Source organism: Choloepus didactylus, chromosome 21 (assembly GCF_015220235.1).
Source record: "Choloepus didactylus isolate mChoDid1 chromosome 21, mChoDid1.pri, whole genome shotgun sequence".
NCBI classification, from domain to species: domain Eukaryota; kingdom Metazoa; phylum Chordata; class Mammalia; order Pilosa; family Megalonychidae; genus Choloepus; species Choloepus didactylus.
In genome coordinates this window covers 5,573,091-5,598,998 of record NC_051327.1, presented here as the reverse complement: position 1 = coordinate 5,598,998, position 25,908 = coordinate 5,573,091, and the positions used below count along the sequence as shown (strand labels likewise).

At 36.2% G+C, this 25,908-nt stretch overlaps 1 protein-coding gene across 1 annotated transcript in view; it reads left to right on the top strand.

Moving 5' to 3' along the window:
• The first annotated feature begins 1,666 nt into the window (after positions 1-1,666).
• LOC119518027 (ATP-binding cassette sub-family A member 3-like) overlaps positions 1,667-25,908 on the top strand; it is a 230,794-nt gene continuing 206,552 nt past the window's right edge. Inside the window, exons 1-3 of the mRNA XM_037815122.1 lie at positions 1,667-1,841; positions 6,618-6,704; positions 6,983-7,238. Coding sequence (XP_037671050.1) covers positions 6,645-6,704; positions 6,983-7,238 — 316 coding nt within the window. The 5' untranslated portion in view covers positions 1,667-1,841; positions 6,618-6,644. The remainder of the gene's footprint in view (positions 1,842-6,617; positions 6,705-6,982; positions 7,239-25,908) is intronic.

The following is a 25,908-nucleotide window of genomic DNA, read 5'->3' as shown; positions in this document are numbered from 1 at the left end:
TAAATCATTTGCAGGCAGAGGAACAGGAGCTTCGGGTTTAGTGAGCCTCAAGTAGGGACCCTGCCATCAGCCAGTTTGCACTGGAATCCTTGGTTCTGTCATTTATATTTGCTAGATGACCTTGGACAAGAGATTCAACCACTCGGATCCTGTTTCTTCAACAGTAAAATACAGGTTATGTGGTAGGGGACAGTCCTAGCACAGCCTGCTGCCTGTCCCTGGTATGCACAGATACATCCTGTGCTCAGGAGTGGGTGTGTAGGCCTGGAGGGATAAAACACAAGCCCCTGGTAGTTACATTCCCTGCCCTGATGTCATGAGCCTATGTCCACATTCACTGAAGACAGTCTGAATCTGGTGGGCCTGTTTTATGACATCCAGCTCTCACACTCTGGTGGTACATCTATTCTTGGAGGGGAGGGAGCAGGGTTCCTGCACTATGGCCCACAAACCCAAGAAGGGGTGCTGGGCATGGAACACCTCCCTACATTGGCCGGGGGTAAGACCCTCTGGATGTGGGGAACCCACACCCACTAGTGAAGCTGACCTTGCTCTGTCTCTTCTCTATGTGAGTAAAACATCTTTCCATCAGAGACTGTGAGTTGTGTTTTCCTGGCAACACCTGTACTGGAGCAGGTTGACATCTCCTTAGGTGTCTTTCCTTCTGACCCAACAGACAATATTAGAAATGTGAGTACCAACCTTCCAGAGTTGTGGTGAAGCACAAATGAGATCATTTTTTGAGAACTATTTTGCAAATAGATGTTTAATGTGTATTATTAATAAATATATTAATAAATCTATTTGATAAGTATTGTTAGGTATTATTAGGTATTTTTGATATTTATTTTGTTGTTATTAAAATAATGATATGATTATCGGTAGTAATGACTTATTAGAAATAATATTAATAAACTTATTAGTAAGGTGGTGGCCAGCAACCAGGACCCTGGTGTAACTTTCCTTTCTTGCCTTGCCCTGGGACAAGCCTGGGATGTTTGCTGCCAGGGCCTGAGCCTCCGGAAGTTTCCTGCTAACCCCTGACAGATCCTGGGGAGGGGGGGCCACAGTGTGGGAGATATAAGGAAATGGGGGTCGGCTTCCTTAAGATGAAGATGAAGGTCGGCTGTCCTTAGAGGGGTGAGTAGGGAGCGTGACCAAGGTATTCGCATCGCATCTGTAATGCAATGTTTAAAAGAAATAAAAATTAATGCCAAAAAGTCCATGATGAACAAAGTATCAAAATTTTAAATAGACAGGATCATGATTACTGATTTTTTCTTTTTGCTTTAGATTCTATTATAGCTCTTCATGGCAATTTCATATTTAAATTTTTTATTCAAAAAATTTTAAAAATATTGCATTACAAATATTACTTTTCTTATTGAATATTCTGGCACCCCCTTAAACGTTGTGCCCAAGGCGAGTGTCTCTTCTATTTCCCCTACCAGTGGTCTTTGTCTTCTTGGAGGTGGGGGGCTGTGGGGTCAGCACAGAGGAGCAAGAGGTTTGGGAATTCCGAGAAAGTGGGCGGTGGTAGTCGGACGGCCTTGGGTAGCTGGAACGGCGGGAAGGGCCACCTGTGTACCCGGGCGCGTGGACGCGCGGGCGGGACGGGGGTTGCGTGCGCGTGCGCCGGGGCGCGCGGGCGCGCGGGCGGGTTTCCTGGGTAATCCCGCACTCTGGGGGCTGGGGCACGGGTTCCGCGCCTTGGGTAGCCCGCGCAAGGCCGAGCCCGCAAACCTGCTCGCGGGGGCGGGCGGTTGGAGACGGCGTTTCGTAGAGGCGCCGCACCGGGTCGCCGAGCGCCCCTCGGCGGCGGCGGTTGTGAAAGCTGAGCGGTGAGTGTCCAGCGTGTTCCCCGCTTCCTCCTCAGCTCCGACTCCCTGAGCTCTGGCTGCTGCTCTCCCGCTGGGCGCGTCCCACCCTCAAATCCCCCACCCACCCCCAACAAAAATAAAAGCAAAAACGAACAAATAAAAAATCCCAGTAGAGATTGAGGGTTGAATTTTAACTTTTTAATGTTGGTTGTAGTTTAGTGATTCAGCGGAAGCACAGTCAACCTTGGTTACAGTCTGATGTTAGGCAAGTGGGTTGGCGTCAGTCTCATGTAATGTTGGAATAATTTAATAACCCCATCTCGTAGGGTTCGCATAACATAACATTCACCTTTTAACCGTTTTAAAGTGTACAATTTTGATTTTTGATACACTCGCAGTGTTGCGCAGCCATCACCACTATTTAATTCCAGAATATTTTCACCATTTAAAATAAACCCATGCCAATTAAGCACTCATCTATGGATTTACCTATTCAGAACCTTTCATATAAATGGTGTCATTCTATATGTGACCTTTTGTGCCTGGCGTTTTTCAGTTAGCGTAATGTTTTTAAGGTTCATGCGTTTTGTGGCATGCATCAGAACTTCATTCCTTCGTATGGTAATAATATTCAATTGTGTGGATATCCTACATGTGTTTGTTCATTAATCAGTTGACATACATTTAGGTTGTTTCCACATTTTGGCTATTAGGAATAATGCTGCTATGAGTGTTTGTGTTCATTCATAATTTGTGTGGACATATGTTTTCTATTCTCTTGGGTAAAATACCAAGAAGTAGAATTACTGGGTCACTGGTAATCTATGTTTAACGTTTTGAGGAACCACCAAACTATGTTCCACAATTCTGCACCATTTTACATTCCCACCAGCAATGTAAGAGGGTTCCAATTTCCCCATCTTTGCCAACATTATTACTGTTGTTGTTATTATTATTATTTCCATCTTAGTAAGTGGTATCTCATTGTGGTTTTGATGTGCATTTCCCTAATTACTAATGATGTCGAGCAGCTTTTCCTGTATTTACTTGCCATTTATGTGTCTTCTTTAGAGAAATGTGTATTCAAGTTGTTTGTCCATTTTTAAATTGGGTTATCTGTATTTTTGCTCCTGAGTTATGGAATATACTATTGTATGTATTATATCCAGTGTAAGGATATTAGATCCTCATCAGATTCATTATGTGCAAATATTTTTCTCATTCTGTAGGTCATCTTTTCCCTTTCTTTATGGTGTTCTTTGAGGCACAAAAGTTTAATTTTGATGAAGTCCAGTTTATATTTTATTTTGTTCTTTGTGCTTTAGATGTCATATCTAAGAATCCATTACCTAATACAAGATAATGAATATTTACCCCTATGTTTTCTTCTAAGAGTTTTATAGCTTAGCTTACATTTAGACTTTTGATCCATTTTGAGTTAATTTTTGTATATGATGTGAGGTAAGGGTCCAACTTCATTCTTTAGCATGTGGCTATACAGTTTTTCCAGCACCGTTTGTTGAAGAGACTGTTCTTTCTCTATTGAAAATATGGTCTTGGCACCCTATCAGGAATCCACTGAGTATGGATGTATGGGCTTATTTATGGACTCTCAATTCTATTCCGTTGGTCAATTTTTCTATTCTTATGCCAGTACCAGACAGTTTGATTAATAAGGCTTTGTAGTAAATTTTGAAATTGGGAGGTGTGAGTCCTCCAACTTTGTTCTATTTCCAGATTGTTTTTGCTATTCTGGGACCCTTGCGGTTCCATATGAATGTTAGAATGTTAGTCCATTTTTGCAAAAACATTAGTTGGAATGTTGGTAGGGATTGCGTTGAATCTTTGAATCAGTTTGGTGAGTATTGCCATCATAACAATGTAAAGTCTTCCAGTACATGAACATGGGAATCTTTCCTCTCGTTTAGGTCCTCTTTAAATTCTTTAAGCATCATTTTGTAGTTTTCAGTGCATCTCCTTGATTAAATTTATTTTCTAAGTGCTTTAAAGTTTTTCATGCTATTGTACATGGAATTTTTCTTCATTTCCTTTTTGAATTATTCATTGCTAGTGGAAAGATACATAACTAATATTTGGATGATGACCTTGTATCTTGCAACATTGTTGAATTTGATTAGACCTAATAGTTGTTTTGTGGCTTCCTTAGGATTCTCTCTCTATAAGAGCATGCCATCTGCAAAAAGATAGTTTTACCTTTTCCTTTTCAATTTGGATGCCTTTTGTTTTCTTGTCTTGCTATTTTCTTGGCTAGAGCTTCCAGTATAATGTTAAATAGATGTGGTGTGAGGGGACATCTTTGTCTTGTTCCTGATTTTAGGTGGACAGCTTTGAGTCTCTCTCCACTGAGTATACTGTTAGCTGTGTTTTTTCATAGATGTCCTTTATCAGGTTGAGGAAATTTCCTTTTATTCCTAGTTTGTGGAGTGTTTTTACCATGAAACTGGGTGGGATTTTGTCAAATTCCGTATCTGCATCAAATGATTTGATCATGTGGTTTTTTCATTTATTCTATTAATATAGTGTACTGCATTGATTTTCACGTGTTAAATCACCCTGCATCCCTGGGATAAATCTCACTTGGTAATGGTGTATAATTTTGTTTACTAGTAACTTGCCGAGAGTTTTATATCCATATTCATAAAGGATTTTGGTCTGTTTTCTTTCTTGTGATGTCTTTGTGTGTCTTTGGTTTCAGGCTAAGGTTGACCTCATAGAATGAATTTGAAAATACTACATCCTCTTCTGAATTTTCAAAGAATTTGAGAAGGATTGGTGCTAATTCTTCTTTAAATGTTTGGTAGAATTCATCAGAGAAACCATCAGATTTTCTGTTTGTTCTTGATTCAATTTTGTAGATTGTGTGTGCCTCAGAATTTGTCCATTTCATCTAGGTTATCAATTTTTGTGGCCTACAATTATTCATAATATTCTCTTATACTCTTTTATGTTTCTGAAAGGTCAGTATAATGTCTGGTGTTCTTTGCTCTGCCTGCTGAATTCCCTGTTTGCTGTTTCTGGTTCACTTACTTAAAGAATGCAACAGTTTTTGGTCCTAATACAATACAAAACACCACCTTCTCCTTCTTTGATATGTCTTGTAGTTTCTTTCTGCCACCCTCTCCAATATAGGCAAATGATACTGGAGCAAAAATCCTATAGGGTAAGTGTTTTAGTTTTCTAGGCTGCTTAAAGCAGATACCATGAGATGGATTGGCTTAAACAGCAGAGATTTATTAGCTTACAGTTTGAGGATGAGAAGATGTCCAAATCAAGGCATTATCAAGGCAATGCTTTCTTCCTAAAGACTGGCTGCTGGTGATCCTTGGCTCCTCTGCCATATGGCAAGGCACGTGGAGGCATCTGTTGGTCTCTCCCTTCTCTTCTGGGTTTTGTTGCTTTCAGCATCTTACTTCCATGGCATTCTCTCTCTCTCTCTCTCTCTCTCTATTCATTCCATTTATAAAGGACTCCAGTAATAGAATTAAGACCCATCCTGAATGAGGAGGGTCTCACCTTAATTGAAGCAGCCACATCAAAAGATCCTACTTACAATGGGTTTGCACCTACAGGAATGGATTAAATTTAAGAACATGTTTTTCTGGGGTACATACAATTTCAAACCACCACAGTAGGTACTATAACTTTTCTGATTTTATAGGTGATAATCCCCCATAAGGTTAATTATTTTACTCAAAACCATACAGTTTGTAAGTGAGAGAGTTAGGATTTGAATTCAAGTATCCTATATTCAGATCCTGCGTTCTTAAATTTTATGCCACACTATGCACACCATGATGACAGGGTCATGATTGTTTTGAATGAACCCAAGGCTTAGCACAGTATATGACACAAATTAGGTATAAAATATGTATAGTAGGTGTGCCAGTTTGGATGTATTATGTCCCCTAAAACACTGTTATCCTTGATGCAGTCTTGTGGGGGCAGATGTATTAGTGTTGATTAGATTGGAATTCTTTGATTGAGTGTTTCCATGGAGATGTGACTCAATAAACTGTAAGTGAAACATTTGATTGGATAATTTCCATGGTGGTGTTACCCCGCCCATTCAGGGTGGGTGTTAATTGGAACACTGGAGTTATATAAAGGAGTTCATGGACAACATACCTCAGAGTGACTGAGAGTGACATTTTGAAGGGGAGCTGAAGCTAAGAGAGGACAAAATGCCCCAAGAGCAGCATTTTGGAGAATGCCATTTTGAAACACAACCTGGGAGCAAGCAAACACCAGCCACATGCTTTCCCAGCTGACAGAGGTTTCTGGATGCCATCGGCCATCCTTCATTGAAGGTACCTGATTGTTGATGCGTTACCTTGGACACTTTATGACCTTAAGACTGTAACTGTGTAACCAAATAAACCCCCTTTTGTAAAAGCCAATCCATTTCTTGTGTTTTGCATTCTGGCAGCATTAGCAAACTGGTATACAGTGTTGTAATTTGTAAGAATTCCTCTTAGAGTCTATACAATAATTGATATTCTTTGTTTACAGTTTACATCTTTCCTTCCAAACTTGGGACTTTTTAATCTTTATTTCTCCATTGCCTAATGTTTTTACAAGTATGAAGCTCAAGATATGAAATTAATGAATTCGTATAAAATAAGAGTATATGAGTTCTTATTTCAAGTTCTTTTCTGGTCTCAATCTTTCAGGATTGATGAAAGGAAAGAATAAAACAATGAAATAATCGTTTTACTTGACTAAATGTACATTTTGGCAGGTAATCTAAATTATTTTTAATATTTGCTTCCTCCTCAGAGTTGAATTTCCATTCTTTATGGTAGAATGAATGAGTTGTGGCTCAACCAATTTGCAGTCCTCCTCTGGAAGAATTTCACTTTAAATGTAAGTAGAGGTATCTGTGGGCAATGGTTATAAAAGCTAATGGAGCCAAAGGGGAAAACTCATTTCATTTTAGTTAGTTTGTTTTCTTCCTTTTGTTACAAGTCTGGGGTAATATCCAAATCTGCCGAGTACCCACAGGCTGAATCCATATTATGAAAGATAAAAAGTAGAAAAAAGTGAGAGACAATCCAGGGGACCCTTCTTAGAATAGAATGAAGCTGAATAATATGCTACTTAATCTTAGGTTAATTTATACAGTCCTTTTGTTTCTCTTGCAGAGGCGTCAGTTCATTATTTTAATTGTGGAAATCTCCTTGACATTTCTGTTTTCTGCATTGATTTTGCTTGACCGCCACCATACGAAAAAGAGGTTTCAAGAAGCCATCCGTTACACTCCTCTTTCCATGAATCAACTGCCTGATTTCCTCAATAATGCTAAAATTACATATGAATTGGTTTATGTGCCTTCTGGGAATGATGTGGCAAAAAATCTTACTGAGATGGTGAAAACGAATTTAAATTATACTTTTAAAGGTTAGAAATTGTAGTGTTTGAAAGATTTTCTGTAGAATATATTACTAAATTGTTTTAGAGGAGGCAATCTCCAGTAACCTTCATAACCATGCATTGATCTCCTAAAGACAACTTTATGGACATTGTCACATAATATCATATATATTCTTCATATAATCATAAACTAAATGTAATATTTAAAATTAGATTCTAAGTCTTCTTTGTCTCTGGTTGTGCTTCTTTTTTATAATTAACATCTATTTTTAGTTGTGATATATATATATAAAACATAAAAATCATTTTAACTATTTTAAGCAGTTCTTTAAGTACATTGACAATACTGTGTAACTTTCACCACTATCTACTTCTAGAATATTTTCAACATCCTAAACAAAACTCATATTAGCAATAGCTCCCCATTCATCCCTTCCGCCACCCCTGGTAACCACTATTTTACTTTCTATCTCTATGAATTTGCTTATTCTAAGTATTTCATATGAGAGAAATCATATGATATTTGTCCTTTTGTGTCTGGCTTATTTCACTTAACATGACGTCTTCAAGGTTCATCAATGTAGCATGTACCAGCATTTCACTTCTATTTACAACTGAATACTATTCCATTGTATGGATATACCACTTATTATTTATTCATTCATTTATTGATGGGCACTTGGGGTGCTTTCACCTTTTGGCTATTGTGAGTAATGCTGCATTGAACGTTATTGTGCAAATATCTGTCTGAGTCCCTGCTTTCAGTTCTTTGGGGTATATTCCTAAGAGTAGAATTGCTGAGTTGTATGATAATGCTATGTTTAATTTTCTGAGTAACTGCCAAACTGTTTTCCATAGAGGCAGCACCATTTTACATTGCCACCAACAATGTATGAGGGCATCCTAGGCAACACTTAATATTGTGAGTTTTTTAATAATAGCCATTCTAGTGGGTATGCACTGGTATCTCATTGTAGTTTTTTTTTTTTAATCATTTTTTTTTGTTGTGGAATATAGCATATATACATAGAAGTGATAACTTTCCAAGTGCAGTTTAACAACAAGTAGTTAGAGAGCAAATTTCAAAGAATGTTATATATTTCCACATTTTCAGTTATTTCCTTATTGTGAAATATAACATATATGCAAAACAGTGATAACTTTGAAAGTATGATTTAACAAGTAGTTATATAGGACGTTTCCAAGAATGTTATGGGTTATAGTACCATAGTTTCAGTTATCTCCTAATTGTGAAATATAACATATATACAAAAATGTGATAACTTTCAAATTACAATTTAACAAGTAGCTACATAGCAAATTTCAAAGAATGTTATCAGCAGTTCAGTTCTTTCCTTCTAGATATTCTAATACCCTAGCAACTAAGAAAAAGAAAATTATATAGAGATTCAGTATTCATATGGCCAATGAAGTTGAGTGTCTTTTCATATTACTTATTGGCCATTTGAGTATCTTCAGTGCAGAAATGTCTATTTAAATCCTTGGCCCATTTTTAAATTGGGTTTTTGTCCTTTTGCTGTTGAGTTGTAGGAGTTCTTCATATATTCTGGATATTAAACCAGTATCAGATATATGGTTTCCAAATATTTTCTCCCATTGAGAAAGCTGTCTTTTCACTTTTTTGATAATGTCCTTTGATACACAAAAATTTCTAATTTTGATGAAGTCCCATTTATCTATTTTTCTTTTGTTGCTTGTGTTTTTGGTGTAAAATCTAAAGATCCATTGCCTACCCAAGATCCTGAAGCTATTTCCCTATGTTTTCTTGTAAGAGTTTTTAAATATTTAATGTTATATTTAAGTTGTTGATCCATTTGGATATAATCTTTGTATATGGTGAGAGATATGGGTCCTTATTCATTCTTTTACATGTTGATTTCCATTTGTCCCAGCACTATTTGTTGAAGAGATTATTCTTTCCCCATTGAATGAACTTGGCGTCCTTGTTGAAAACCAACTGGCAGTAGATGTGTGGATTTAACTCTGGACTTTCAGTTTTATTATGTTGGTCTGTATACTTATGCCAGTAACACAGTGTTTTAATTACTATAGCTTTGTAGTAGCTTTTGAATTGGAAAGTGTGAGTCCTCCAACTTTGTTCTCCATTTTCAGGATTCTTTTGACTATTTGGGGACCATTGCAATTCCATATGAGTTTCCATTGCTGCAAAAAGGCTGCTGGAATTTTGATAGGGATTGTATTGAATTTGTAGATCACTTTAGACAGTATCGACATCTTAACAATATTGTCTTCCAATCCATGAAACATGGCATGTCTTTCCATTTATTTAGGTCTTCTTTAATTTGTTTCAGCAGTGTTTTGGAGTTTTCAGTGTGTGTTTTACATCCTTGGTTAAATTTATTTCTAGCTGTTTTATTCTTTTAAGCACTTGTGCTGGTTTGGATATATTCTGTCTCCTAGAAAAAGCCACATTCTTTACTGCAGTCTTGTGGAGGCAGATGTATTAGTGTTGATTAGGTTGGCACTTTTGATTCAGTTTTTCCATGGAGATGTGACTCACCCAACTGTAGGTGATAACTCTGATTGAATTATTTCCACGGAGGTGTGTCCCCACTCATTCAGTGTGGGTCTTGATTAGTTTACTGGAGTCCTTTAAAAAGAGACACACAAGCCCAGTTGCTTGCTGATGCTTGCTGACGCTTACAAATGCTTAGAGATGTGGACAGAGGGATGTTTAGCTAAGAGTTGAAGCCCAAGGTTTGCCGTGGGATATGCTAAGACAGGACCCCCAGGTGCTTAGAGAGAAACATCCTGGGAGAAAGAAACGAATGCACAGGAGCAGAGAGAGTAGCTGAAACACAACCTGGGATCAGCAGTCGTCAGCCACGTGCCTTCCCAGCTAACAAAGGTTTTCCGGATGCCATCAGCCATCCTTCAGTGAAGGTATCTTCTTTTTGATGCCTTAGTTTGGACACTTATATGGCCGCAGAACTATAAATTTGTAACCAAATAAATCCCCTCTATAAAAGCTGATCTATTTCTGGTATTTTGCATAACAGCAGCATTAGCAAACTGGAACAGTGCTATTGTAAAAGGAACTGTTTTCTTAACTTCCTTTTCAGATTCCTCATTATTGGTGTTTAGGAACTCACTTGACTTCTGCCGAATTCAGGTATTAGTTCAGGTATCTTTCTTGTGGATTCTTTGTGATTTTCTATGTATAGGATCATGTCAACTGAAAATAAGGATAATTTGATTTCTTTCTTTCCAATTTGGATGACTTTTATTTCTTTCTCTTGCCTTATTTCACTGACTAGAACTTCCAGTACAATGTTAAATAATAGTGATGACAGTTGGCATCCTTGTCTTGTTCCTGAAATAGAGGAAAGCTTTCAGTCTTTCATCATTGAATATGATATTTCCTGTGGGTTTTTCATAAATACTTTATATCAGTTTGATAAAGTTCCCTTTTGAGTATTTTTTCATGAAAGGATGTTGGATTTTGTCAGATGCTTTTTGTGCATCAATTGAGATGATCATGTGCTTTTCTTCCTTCATTCTGTTAATGTGGTGTATTATATTGATTCATTATCTTATGTTGAACCATCCTTGCATTCCTGGAATAAATCCCACTTGGACATGGTGTATAATCCTTAAATGTACCATTGGATTCCTCTGGCTAGTATTTTGTTGAAGATTTTTGCATGTGTATTCATAAGGGATATTGGTCTCTAATTTTCTTTTTTTCTGCTGTCTTTATCTGGCTTTGTATCAGGATAATGCTGGTCTCAGAGAAGGAGTTAGGAAATAATCCTCATATTTTATTTTTTGAAGAGTTTGAGAAGGAATGTTGTTAAATATTTAACATTTAAATATTTTAATGTTAAATATTTAAATATTTAAACTATCTGGTCCTGGACTTCTCTATGTTGGGAGGTTTTTGATTACTGATTCAATCAATCTCTTTACTTGTGTTAGATTAAGTAATTTGTATGTTTTTAGGAATTTGTACATTTCATCTAGGTTTTTTAATGTATTGGCATAGACTTGTTCACATAATCTTTTTTATTTCTGTAAGGTCAGTAGTAATGGAGCACTTTCATTGCTGATTTTATTTATTTATGTCCTTTCTCTTTTTTTTTTTTTTGTTAGTCTGGCTAAAAGTTTATCAATTTTATGGCTCTTTTAAACAGCCAAACTTTTGGTTTTGTTGTTGCTATCATTTTTCTATCCTCTATTTAATTTATCTCTGCTCTACTCATTACTATTTCCTGCCTTCTGGTTACCTTGGGTTTGGTTTGTGCTCCTTGTTTTAGATTCTTTAGGTGCTAAGTTAGGTTATTGATTTGTGATCTTTCTTCTTTTTAATGAAGGCATTTAGAGCTATATATTTCCCTCTGGGCACTGCCTTTGCTCCATACCATAAGTTTTGGTATGTTATATTTTCTTTTTCATTCATCTCAAGGGATTTCCTAATTTCCCTTGTGATTTCTTCTTTGACCTGTTGTTGTTTAATAGTGTATTGTTTAATTTCCACATATTTGTAAAATTTTCAGTTTTTCTTTTGTTATTGATTTCTAGCTTTATTCCATTGTGGCCCAAGATGATATTTAGTATGATTTCAATATATTTAAATATATTTTGTTTGTGGCCTAACATATGGTCTATTCTGGAAAGTGTTGGATGTGCATTTGAGAAGAATGTATATTCTGTTGTTCTATATTTATCCATTAGGTCTAATTGGGTTAATAGTGTTGTTCAGGTCCTCTATTTCCTTAATGATTTTCTGGTCAGACATTCTATCAGTTTTAAAACTGGCATATTGAAGTCTCCAAGTATTATTGGAGACCTATGTATTTCTCCTTTCAATTCTGTTAAATTACTTTATATATTTTGGGGGCTCTGTTATGAGGTGCATATATGTTTGTAATCATATCTTCTTACTGGATTGAACCTTGTATCAATATATAATAATCCTTCTTTGTGTCTTGTAAACTTTTTTGACTTAAAGCATATTTTGTCTGAGAATAATATAGCCATTCTGGCTCTTCTGAGTAGTTTGCAATGAATATCGTTTTTCTTTACTTTCAACCTCATTGTGTGTTTGTACCAAAAGAGAGTCTCTTATAGAAACATATAGATGGATCATGCTTTTTCATCCAATCTGCCAATCTCTGCCTTTTAATATAGGAGCCTAACCTGTGGACACTTGAGATAATAACTGGGAAGAAAGAATTTATTTCTGCTATTTGTCTGCTTGTTTTCTGTATGTCTTATATGGTTTTTGTTCCTCAGTTACTCCATTACTGCTTTCTTTATTTTTAGTTGCTTGTTTTAAGTGTACCATTTGGTTCCCTACTTCTTTTCTTTTCTCTATATTTTAAAATTATTCTCTTAGTGGTTCCTTTGTAATTACTATAAATATCTTAAACTAATAACAACCTAGTTTGACAGGTGCTAAACTAGTTTCAATAATATACAAACTCTCTACTCCTATATATATCCATCCCTCCCCTTTTTATTCTTATTGTCTCAGATTACATCTTTATACATTGTCTGTTAACATAGATACATACTGTTGTTTACCCATATGACTGTTAAATCATTTGGGGTAGAAAGCACCCCAAAGTACAGACCAAAAGTACGACAACACAGGTACCTTTATCAATGCTCTTTATTCCTTTTTATGGCTTCAAGTTACTGCAGAGTTACTGGCTAGTGTCTTTCTATTTCTATCTGAAGGACACCTGTGCCAGTTTGGATGTATTGTGTCCCCCAAAATGCATGTTCTTTGATGCATTAGTGTTGATTGGGTTTGAATCCTTTGATTAAGATGTGACTCAATCAACTGTGGGTGTAATGTTTGATTGAATTATTTCCATGGAGATATGGGCCCTTCCCATTCAGGGTGGGTCTTGATTTAATCATTGGAGTCCTACAAAAGAGCTCAGACAGAAGCAGCTCACTGCTGCAGCCAAGAGAGACATTTTGAAGATGGCCACTGAAAGCAGACTTTTGCTGACACATTGCTCTGGAGAAGCTAAGAGAGGATAAAATGCCCCCAAGAGCAATATTTTTAAGAATGCACAGGAGCTGAGAGAGGAGCTGGAACACAACCTATGAGCAAAGGAAGAAGACACTAGCCACATGCCTTCCCAGACAGCAGAGGTGTTCCAGACGCCATTGGCCATTCTTCTGTGAAGGTACCCTATCGTTGACACCTTAGCTTGGACATTTTTATGGCCTTAGGGCTGTAACTTTGTAACCAAATAAACACCCTTTATAAAAGCCAATCTGTTTCTGGTATTTTGCAAAAAAGCAGCATTAGCAAACCAGAACAGATTTAAGAAGGCTGGTTTATTAAGTAATCAGTCAATTGACTGCACCTGTGACTGATTACATTAACGAAAGGCATGTCTTCAGCAATGAGAGAATTCAATCAGCTGGATTTAATCCAATCAGCTGAAGGCTTTTAAGGAAGAGAGAGGGAGGACCTTCACTTCTCTTTTGGTTAGCCAGCAAAGCGTTTCCTAAGGAGTTCATCAAACTCTTCATCGGAGTTGCCAGTTCGCTGCCTGAGGAGTTCATCAACAGCTTCATTGGAGTTGCCAGTTTGCTGCCTACCCTATGGAATTTGGACTTGTGCATCCCCACGGTTATGTGAGACACATTTTAAAAATCTTATATTTACAGGTATCTCTTGTTGATTCTGTTTTCTTAGAGAACCCTAACTAATACAACACCCTTTAGCAATTTTTGGAGGGCAGGTATTCTGGTTATGAACTTTTTCAGCTTTTTTTTTATCTGTAAATATCTTAATTCATCCTTCAGTTTTGAATACTAATTGTGCCAGGTATAGAATTCTTAGTTTTTTTTCTTCAAGGATTTAAAATATGCCATCCCAGTGTCTTCTGGTCTCCATTTTTTTCTAAGGAGAAATATGCCATTAATCTTATTGGGAATCCCTGTATGTGATAAGTTGTTTCTGTTTTGCTGCTTTCAAAATCCTCTTTCTGTCTTTGGGTTTTGATAGTTTTCCTATGATGTGTCTTGGAGTAGATCTCTTACAGTCTATCCTGCTCGCAGTTCTTTAAGATTCCTTTAAGTTCATATTCATGTTTTTGATCTTATTGATAAGGGGAGTTTTTGACAATTATTTCTTCAAAGACTTTTCCTGGCCCTTTCTCTCTCTCCTGTCCTTTTGGGACTCCAGTGATGCATATGTTGGTATGATCGACAGTGCCCTGCTAGTCCCTCAGGCTCTGTTTATTTTTCTTCCTTATATATTTTTTCTCCTTCTCACACTGGATAATTTTTATTATCTTCAAGTTTGCAGATTCTTTTCTCTGCCATTTCAAATCTTCTGTTGAATCCATCTCATGTGTTTTTCATTTCCATTACCGTAATTTGCAGCTCCAAAATTTGGTTCTTTTAAATAATTTCCATCTCTTTATTTTGTTCAGACAACATCTTCTTAATTTCCTTTAGTTTTTTTTTGTATACTGATTTGTTTAGTTTATTAAACATATTTAAAATGGTTGATTTAAAGTCTTTGACTAATAGCTCCAGTGTATGAGCTTCTTCAGGGCAAATTCTTTCTTTTCCCTGTGAATGGGCCATACTTTCCTATTTCTTTGTATGTTTTAAATTTTTTTTTGTTGCGAAATGGGCGTTCTGAATATTATGTTGTAACTCGAGAAATCTAGTTCTCCCATTTCTCTTGTTGAGGGCTGATGCTATCAATTTGCGACTTTTCCAAATGCTTTTTGCTCAGAAATAGGGAACAGCAAATGTCGAGAGGAGGAAAAAAAATAGGTACTGCCTCTTTAAGAATCCCTTGCACTTTTCCCTGAGGGTGTTAGAGCTGGTCCTCCAGGGATCTGAAGTAGCTGATCAAAAGTAGTGATCAGTTATCAGACCACACACCTTCACCCCCGGATTTGGATAACTGGTCCTTATGGCACCAGCAGGCTGTACCAGGAGCCAGACTGCAGTCACCTCTGCTGCCTGCCACACAGTTAGGGGGTGGGAGGTTGTAGCACTGCCTGGAGGGTGAAATTAACTGATACTTATCAGCTTCTTCCTCCCAGCTTTTCCTTGGATGCTGCACAGTGTTCCACTAGACTCCAGATTTCCCAAAATAGTTAATTCAAACAGTTCCTGCCAGCTCAGTGGTTATTTTGGTGGAGGAAGTGATTCCAGAAGCTTCCTCCTCCACCATCTTCCTGCAGTCCTCTCTGGTCGTGCTTCTTAAACCAAGATAAATATATCATGGTGCGCCAAAGGGACAGAAAGTCTCAGGATGAATTTGGTATTTCTTCCCATTTGCATAAAGTTTACTTGGAGGTCACTAATTTTAAATATTTTTAAAAATTTGCTGTGTAAGTTTGATGTATAAGTGCATTAGAAAGACTAAAATAATATAGAATTATAAAAAAAAAATCCTTATCCCTCCCCGAACTCCCCACCTATTTCTCTTTACTTATGCCCATAGTTAAAAACACTGTCAGAAACTTGGTGAGCATTCCTTTAGTCTTGTCACATGCATTTACATGTGTGTGTGTGTATTGATTCTATCCTATATATTCTAAATTATGTATATTTTGGTCATTTTAAAGGCTTTGGTTTGGGAGGGAGAGTAGATGCTATGTGCTCACTTTACTATCTTAAAAACATTTAAAAAATGAAAATGATATATTATGTAACTTAATGCAAAATTCCCATGAATTTTACAAATATAAACCATGAATCTCCAAAAAATTTTAGTGCTTACAGTGGACTGCTTTAGGTTACCTTCCAGGTGTGTGGGGTGGGGAGCAGGGTGAGTGTGGTGGTGGGAGGGAGAAGAGGTTTCTCTTTCTTATTCTCTGCTATCAGGGGTCCATCAGTGGAAAATTCTAAGAAGCACTATTTTTCTGTTATATTGAAGCAGTCACGAGAGAGCATGAGAGAGTGCCTGCCTGAAGGCTAGAGTAGAGATAAGTTGAAGACCCAGTGAGGCATATGTTAATGGAATTCGTATTATAAAGTGCTAACTTAAAGGGAAGGAAGTTGAGAAATTTTTCTCTTCCGTATCAAATGGCCTGATTGTCTTCTTTTAGTGTCTTTTGAACCAACTCCTTAGCAAGAGAACACAATGGATACGAGAGGAAATGTGTAAAAGTCTTAATTTGGAAAACTCTTACATGCAGTTTTTAGTAGCACTCTGAAAAATTGTAATTATTGTAAATCAACTGTTCACTGACAGCTTTTATTCTACCAATTCTAAGTTCAGGTGCTTTTAATATTGCCTTAGTTTCCTAGCTGCTAAAATAAATACCGCTCAATGAACTGGCTCAACAACATGAATATATTGGCTATTGGTGTCAGAGGCTCGAAGGCTTGTTTCCTCCTAGAGTTGGTGTCTTCTGGCTGGCAGCCATCTTTGGGCTTCCTTGGCTTTTCTGTCACATGGCAATGTTCTTGGCATCATCTTCTCCTTTCTCTTCTGGGTTACATTGACTTCCAGCTTCTGGCTGTTCCCTGAGGATTTCTTTCTGTGTCCAATTTCCTGGGCTTATAAGGACTTCAGCCATGTTGGATTAAGGCCCACCCTCGTTCCGTTTGGGGACACCTTAACTAACATCTGCATAGGTCCTGCAATTGGGTTCATACCCACAGGACCAGGGACTGGAGCCTGAACATGCCTTTTGTAGGGGCATGATTGAGTCCCCAACAAGTATCATAGCACTTTGTGATTAGAAAAGTGGTATTGGGTAAACTTTGATGTTGGATTTCATATCTTGGCTTAGTCAATATAGAGTAATGATTTCTTTTGTGAGCTGTGAAAAGAATTGCCAAATGTGTGACTGAGGATTTTGCAGTATCTCCAGAAGTACATCCCACCACATACACACATTTGATTGTGAAACATTTCATACCTGTGGAGAAGATGCAAAACCAAGTAACATTTTCCCACATTTGCTTTATCATTCTTCCTCTCTTTGTATATATATAAACGTTTAAATATCTAGAAGACTATTTATGAGATTACATTGCTCACCTGAACCATTTGAGAATAAATTGCATTCATCATGACACACACTCAACTACTACATCATGTATCTCCTAAGAAGGAGGACATTTTCCAATATAACCTGTTACAATTATCACACATGATAATTTCAACATTGATACAATAATATTATCTAATTTACAGGCAATATTAATATTTCTCTAATTGTCTTAATTAGGTTCTTTACTGCTGGGTTTTAATTTTTTCATAATCCAGGATCCATTCAAACATTCTTCAGTGTTTATTTTAGATCATGGGTTGACAAGCTTTTTCTGTAAAAGGCCTGATAGTACATATTTGTGGGCCACATAGGTCTCTGTGTAATTCTTTTCTTTTTTATAACCCTTTAGAAATGTAAAAACCATTCATAGCTCACAGGCCCATATAAAAACTGGCTGTGGGCTATATTTGACCTGTACAGGACATAGTCTGCCAACACTGATTTAAAACATTTTCTCATTCTGTTTTTTCTTTATTATTAAAAATTTTTTTGTCCTTAATGACATTGACATTTTCAGATAGACCAGGCTAGTTATTTTGCAGTTCCTCAATTTGTATTTGTCTGATTATTTCCTCAAATTTAGTTTTAAGTTGGATATTTTTATCAAAAATCTTAACACATTCCTTGTAGAGTCATTCTTAGAGAATCACATTAGGAAGCACAATTATTCCATAACTGGTAATACCAAGTTTGATCATTTCATTAAGAAGAGTTTCCACCAGACTTTTTTGTTTGCTTTTTCTCCTTCATGATTAATAAGGAATCTGTAATTCTAAGTCAGAGCGTTGCCAGCATGCCAGAAGCTCCCTTCTGTGTCAACTTCCAGTTTACACCCAGCTCCTGCCCCCAAGTTCAACCACTATTCTGAATTCTAACATCATAGATTAGTTTTTATTGTTTTTGAACTTATGTAAAGGGAGTCATTCATGGCATATCAGAATATTTAATACAGTATGTGTGTCTTTTTTTCACTCAATATTATGTGAAATTCATCCATGTTTTGTGAGGTTTTCAATCATTCATTTTCATTGCTTTATAGGATTCCATTATGTGACTATTCAATTTATTTATCCATTCATTATTGATGGACATTTAGGTAGATTCCAGATTTGGGCTGTTATGAATAGTGCTCCTATGCATTTTTTTTGTAAATGTCTTTTGGTGAACTTATATATACCTTTCTGTTGAGTACGTAACTAGGAATGAAATTTTGGGTCACTAAGGATGTATCTATTCAGGTAGTAGTTTGTAAAAATAGTTTTCCAAATTAATTTGCTTTTCTATCAGAAATGTACAAGAGTTTCCACAACCTCACCAAACATTCAGCATGTTCTGTCTTTTGACAGGAAGTGACTAATAAAGGTAGCTTTGTCTTATTGCCTATCTCTGGAAAAAAAAATTTCAGTATTTCACCATTGAATATCATGCTTGTTCTATGTTGATTGTAGAGGTTCTTTATCAGATTTAGATAGTTCTTTATATTCCGAGTTTGCTAAGAGTTTTTTAAAATCATAAATTAGTGTTAAATTTTGCCAAATGCCTTTTCTGTATCATTTTTTTTTTGTTAATGTAGTGAGTTTTCAAATGTTGCACCATCCTTGCATACATAGAATAAACTCCACTTAATTGGGATTTAATATGATTTGCTAATAATTTCACATGTATGTTTAAGAGATTGGTCTGTTTTGAGTTCTTCTTTGTTCCATAGTTATTGCTTAATGTCCAAGCAACTGGAAATTTTCCAGTTATATTTTTGTTATTGATCAGAGAACATGATCAGTGCTCTCAGCACTATGATGATTGCGATCATTTGATCACTATTCTTCTTTGATGCTAAAATTATCCCTGATCTAGTCAATGTATCATTTTCAAGCAGTACTGTCCTTTTGATGTTTATCAGCTTCTGACAACTTTCTTACTTTCCAACAGGACTAAATGTTTCAGGGTTGTCTTGTACTTTCCCTGTCCCAGACCTAAAATCAACCAGCCAAGGAGCTCTGGTTCTTCCTGGGGTAGATGGTATTTAGAAACTAAGATCTGGGTCCTAGGTGTGCTCATTATTACTGGGGTGTTGTTACTTCTCAACTGTGTCAGTGAATAGACGTGGGATTTTTTTTTTTTTTTTTTTGAATCATGAGTTTATACTGATACCATAAATTCCAGTTCAACACACAGGTTTCCTTCTTTCCCTCCCCCTTCATATATTTGTACCTACCTTCTTTCATCTGACCCTAATTCCCAGCAGTCTTACAGAAAAATGTTCCTGAAGTACCTACCCTGACACTAGTACCCACAGCAAACCTGTTAAGTAAAGTTGTAAGATTTCTTTGCAGCTCTTTTTCTCCTTAGGCTATAATCAAGTAGGGATATATATCAATATACTATTTAAAACGTACTTAGGCTGATTCTTTTCCTACGGTTATGTGATTAATTTAATATCTCTTTAGGATTATTTTGTATTTTTATTCAGTTTTAGTTACTCTATTCCTCCATATTGCAATAGTTTATTTTTGAACATGTGAAACATCAGCTTCATTCAAAATCAAAATATTTAAAAATGCATAGAGAACAGACACTGCTTTCATTATTCCTTCTAACCTGTTCTTATCCACCCTCTGTAGATAACCAATATTATCAGCATGTGGTTTATTCTTTTTATGTGTGTGTTTTTGCAATAATAATTCTTCTATATGTATTTCTCTATATGTATGTGTATGGAGTCTATGTGTATATGTGTATATATATATGTGCGAGTCTGCATGGATACATGTGTATGTATATATTTTATATAGATACATAACAAAAATATAAATACATATGTAAATATATAAAATATTTTTAATCCCCTTTATTATACAAAAGCTTACCATGTATACTCTTTTGCTCTTTGTTTTTTTCATTTAACAATGTATTCTGGTTGGATGAGGCTCATCTTCTAGCAGATCCTTTAGTAAGGGCTTATGAGTGTAGTATTTCCTGGGTTCTTGCCTGTTAAAAAACTATAGGAAAACATGGCTGGGTATAAAATCCTTGGGTTGCATCTCTTGAAAATGCTGCTCCACTGTTATGTGTTGCTATTGAGAAGTGTGATGCCAAATCGATTTGGCCTTGTAATGACTTAAGGCTTTTATTTCTGGAAGTTTCCTTGGACTATAATTTAAAATATTATTTCTGTTCCATTCTTTTGTTTGTTTGTTTTCTTTTTCAGGGACTGACCTCCAGTTTTTTTGTTTGTTTGTTTGATCTTCTTTGCCTTTTTCTATGCCAATCACTTTTTCTAAGTCTTTGTACTCTTTCTTTGTTTCCTTTCCTTCGTTTCATTTCTCTGCTCAATTACCCTTATATTTTTTAGTCATCACTAACCTTTGAGGGCACCTTGTAATTTTGTGTCTTGATTTCCAGGATGATTTTGTCTTTTTCTTAAATCTCTTTACTAAATTCAGTCAACTTTTGCTTCAGTTCTTGTTTTTTGCCCATATCTGTGCTGAGTTTTTGAGTTTCTGATTTGAGATGTTTTATCATATCTGCAAGTGCACGTTTAGGAAATTTAATTCAGGTTTGAGTATGGTGTCTGTTTTCTTATGTTTTTGATTTTGTGTTTGTCAGGGGAAGAGTGAGGGAGAATTTTCAATAGCTGAAATGCTTTGAATCTGGCATAGATGTGGAGCTATTTTCTTTTTACAATGGCTTTCTATGGATGCCATCTCCTGTTTTCTGTTCACATTTTAACATCTTATTTTTTTCTGAATCAGCAATAAAAATTGTATATAGTCAGGGTTGAAGGTTTTGTTTGGATTACAAGATTTTAGTACTGGAGCACCCTCTCCTGTTTGTATAGTTGAGCGTATGTTAAAAAATTTGATGCAATTATTTATTTAGCAGTGGGGTGGGGGGAGTGGATAGAGTTTGTTGTGTTTTTGTGATACTTTTTTCTTTCTAGAGAACCATTAATTTCTGTCTCATGTCTCTTCCTTTCATCATCAAATCTCCAAGCATGGCCTTGTACATCCTCCTTCCTCTCCACCAGAAGTTGTGTCTTCCCGATACCACCACCTCAGGTCTCATGCATTTTCGATTCTCTTCATCTTGATTTCCCTGGTGGCCAGATCTGTCAAGTGTCAGAGTTGGTCCTTGGTATTTTCTAATTCTTGGTAGGACTTTTCTCTGTTTGGGGTTGATTTAATGTGTAGTCTGTAAAATCTAGACCCTGATCCATTCTTTGTCTTCTCTGATCAGCCTTTGCCTGACTCTTCACACTGGTATAGGCTCAATAGTTGACTCTGCTGGATTTGGCTCTGTATTTTCCTACTTAAACTCAATTTGAAGTTTGTAGTATTCCGTTTCCTAGTTATGCTGTAGTGTGTGTTATGAATTTTTTTTTCCCCCGTCTCCCTTTGGATCTGTGTGGCATTTTGGAGGATACATAGTGAATTGCAGAATACGGTGATTGCCAGTATTCTATAATATAACCCAAAATATTATACAACATTTAAAAACTGGAAAATAGTTGGAGATCAGATGAGTTTTACTTGCAGTGAAATGGCTTTCTCTTTCTCACTCACCTGGGTAAAGACCTCTTGTAATTGCTACTGCTTTCTCTATCATTCAGGGCCCTTCCTATTGTTTGAGTAAGAGAGTTGTGTGCTTTAGAAAAGGAAAGTCTTTATGTCTAAATTTTGGTCTGGTCCTTGCCTAAGGCTAAGCTATTTTACTTTCCCTTGTTCTAAGGGATACCTCACTTGGGAATCTGGGATACGTTATCTGCTGAACTCGAACTGCTTTTTGATCAGTCTGTCTACAACTTCCCAAGCTAGCCAGCCTTTTAGATATGTAGCATCAACTCATATAAGACCACAAGTCATAAATGTATAGTTTGGTGAGTTATCATTGGGTGAACAAATTTGTGGATGAATTTTGCTATTTTTCTTAAAAAAGTTTTTATTTATGGAATTATTTGCACTTTTGGGACTGGTGTCTTAATTTATCATAATTGTGTGATTCATCCATATTAGTGCTGTAGCAGTAACATGTTCTTACTTGTATAGTATTACATTTTATGAATATATGTTAGTTTATTTCTCCATTATAATATTGATGGATATTTGTGTTGTTTCCATTCATTTTTGGATATTTTGAATAATGCTACCTTGGATATTCTTGTACATACCTTTAGTTGCACAGAAGCATGCATAATGTTGGGAATGAAATTGATGGGATTCCTTGGAGTAAAGCTGTTGAGTTATAACATACATTCAACATTACTAGATGATGGCAGTTTTCTGAAGTGGATGTGTCAACCTATATTCACCTCCACAGATTACTAAGATTGCTTGTGTTCCAATGGCTTCACATCTATGCCAGTTATTGGCAATACCAGTCTTTTAAATTTTAGCCATTTTACTCATCAAATTAGAAATAGAAGGGAACATCCTTAATCTGATTAAGGGCATCTATGAAAAACCCAGAGCAAATATTATACTTGAAAGTGAGAGACTGGCAGCTTTCCACCTGAGATCAGGGACAAGGCAAGGATGTTTGCTCACATCACTTCTATTCAACATTGTACTGGGGGCTTTAGTCATACAAATTAGGCAAGTGAAATCAATAAAAGGCATGCAGATTGAAAGGAAACAAGTAAAACTATCTCTATTCAGAGATGACATGGTCTTGTACATAGAAAACCCAAAGGAATCCCCTAAAAATGAGTATAACTAATAAACAAGTTGAGCAAGTTTGCAGGATTGAAGGTCAATCTACAAAAGTCAATTGTATTTCTAAACATTTGCAATTCCATTTTCAATAACATAAAAAAGAATAAATGCTTAGGAATAAATTTAACAAGGAGGTACAAAACTTACACTCTAAACCTACAAAAAATTTTTGAAAGAAATTGAAGAAGATCTAAATAAATGGAAAGAAGCTGTGTTCATGGATTGGAGGAGTTAATGTCGTTAAGTAAGATCGCAGTGCTCCCCAGATGGATCTATAGAGTCATCACAATTGCAATTAGAATCCCAACTGACTTCTTTGTAATTGATAAGCTGATTCTAAAGTTCATATGAAATTTCAAGACAGTCTTGAAATGGAATAGCCCAAAACAATCTTGAAAAAGTACAACATAGTAGGAGGAGTGTTTGGGATTGAATCATGTTCTCCACGTGAAATGTTTGAGTCCTAACTCCCAGGCCTGTGGATGGGAACTCATTTGTAAATAGGATCTCCGGGGATCCTATTAAGCTGAGGGAAATTGCGTCAGGGTGAGTTATGACTGGAGACCTTATAAGGAGAGAAAATCTAGAAAAATCAAGCAGAAGGAGTAGAAGCCAGAGGAGGAGATAGGAGACAGATTGCTGTGTGACAGAGGTAGAGACTGAGCTACCACCAGAATGCTACAGGCTTCGAAAAAAGGATGGCCTGCCAATACTTTGATTTTAGACTTCCAGCCTCCAAAACTGAGAGTCAATAAATTTTTGTTGCTTAAGCCAATCAGTCTCTGGTATTTGTTGCAGCAGACCTGGCCAACAAAGACAAAGAGTCATACTGCCCTATTTCAAAATCTACTACAAAGCAGTGGTACTTAAGACAATGTGGTATTAGCACAAATAAAACTTACAGATCAATGGGATGTTATTGAGAGTCCAGAAATGACAAAAAAATGCATCTATGGTCAACTGATTTTCAACAAGTTCTTTCAATAGATGATTCTGGAACCACTGGATAGCCACATGTAAAAGAATGAGGTTGGACCCTTATCTCATACTATATACAAATATTAATTCAAAATGGATCAAAGACTTAAATGCTTAGTTAATACTTAACAGAAGAAAACAAGAGTAAATATTCATGACCTCAGATTAAGAAAAGGATACCAAAAGTATGAACAAAAGAAAAAATAGGTAACTTGGGCTTCATAAAAATTAAAAACTTTTTTGTGCTTCAAAGGACACTATGAAGAAAGTGAAATGGGAGAATGTGAGAAAATGGTTGCATATCATGGATATGATAATGTACTTATATCCATAATATTTAAATAACTCTTAGAACTCAGTACTGGAAGGCACATATCCAATTAAAAATTGGCAAAGTGTCTGAATAGACATTTATCCAAAGAAGATACACAAATAGCCCATAAGCATATGAAAAGATGCTCAACTTCATTAGTCATCAGTGAAATGCAAATCAAAACCACAATGAGATACCACTTCACACCCAATAGGATGGCTAGAATCAATCATTTTAGAGAAGAGTAAGTGTTGATGAGGATGTGGAGAAATTGGATCCCTCATATGCTGTTGGTGGGAATGTAAAATATTGCAGCTGCTTTGAAAAAAGGGGCACTATTTCAAACTATTAAGTATTATTACCATATGAAATGTACACAAATGTTTAAAGCAGCATTATTCATAATAGTCAAAAGGTGGAAACAGCACAAGTGTCGACCAATGAATGGGTAAACAAAATGGGATGTATTCATACAATGGAATATTATTATTCAGCCATATAAAGGAATGAAGTACTGATACATGCTCCAACATGGATAGACCTTGAAAACATTATGCTAAGTGAAAGAAGACACTGTTTACAGAAGGCCACTCAAATGAATTGCCCAGAATGGGGAACGCTATAGAAACACACACACACACACACACACACACACACACACACACACACACAAAATAGAAAAGTGATTACTTAGTGCTTGGAGGAATGGCCAGTGATAGCCAGTGCTGTGGAGTTTCTTTGTGAGGTGAGAAAATCTAAATTTTGCTGTGGTGATAGTTGCACATACCTGTGAATATACTAGCCACGATTGACTTGTATACTTTAAAGGGCGAATTATTTATAAATAAAGCTGTTGAAATGCAAATTAATGAGTAAGGATGGTCACTCTCGGGGAAATTGATATTCCCCTTTCCTAAAGTGTAGAATTTGAGGCTGTCCCCTCCTCCCCCTTCCCTTCCCCTGCTTAGCTAGTTAGCATGTTAAATTGTATCTAGAATTTCTATTAGTTTGAAACAAAGGGAATTTATCTTAGCTCAGTCTCTGGTGCGTTTGAAACTGGAATAGACTCCTTCCTTGGCATCACCAGGTGATAAATATGGGGGGAGCAGTTCACTGGACTCATTAAAATAAGGCAGAGGTAGAGGAGACAGAGTTAATCGCTTAAAATTTTAGCTATAATCATCATGTTTCTGCTAATATAGAAACAGAATTTTAATGACTGTTAATCCTTTAATAAATAAAATTATTGTTATAACTTTATAAAACATTTCAGCCATTTTGACAGGTATGTAGTGAATAATCCTGTGGTTGTAATTTATGTTTTGCTGATTAAATTTTTGTGTCTTTATTGGCCATTTGGATATCCTTTTATTGTGAAGAGCCTGTTCAGATATTTTGTCCACTTTTCTATTGGATTGGCTGCTTTATTTTTCTTATTGATTTGTGGGAGTTCTTTATATATTCATATAAAGACCTTTGTTGATTATAGGTATTATATATCAATTCTCCCATGACTTGCCTTTTCATTCTTAGAGGTATCTTTTGAAGAACAGTTGTTAATTTTAATAAAGCCTAATATATCAATATTTTTATGTTTACTGTTTGTGTGTGTGTATGTGTGTGTTCAGTTTTAAAAACTTTCTCTACCCCGGAATCAT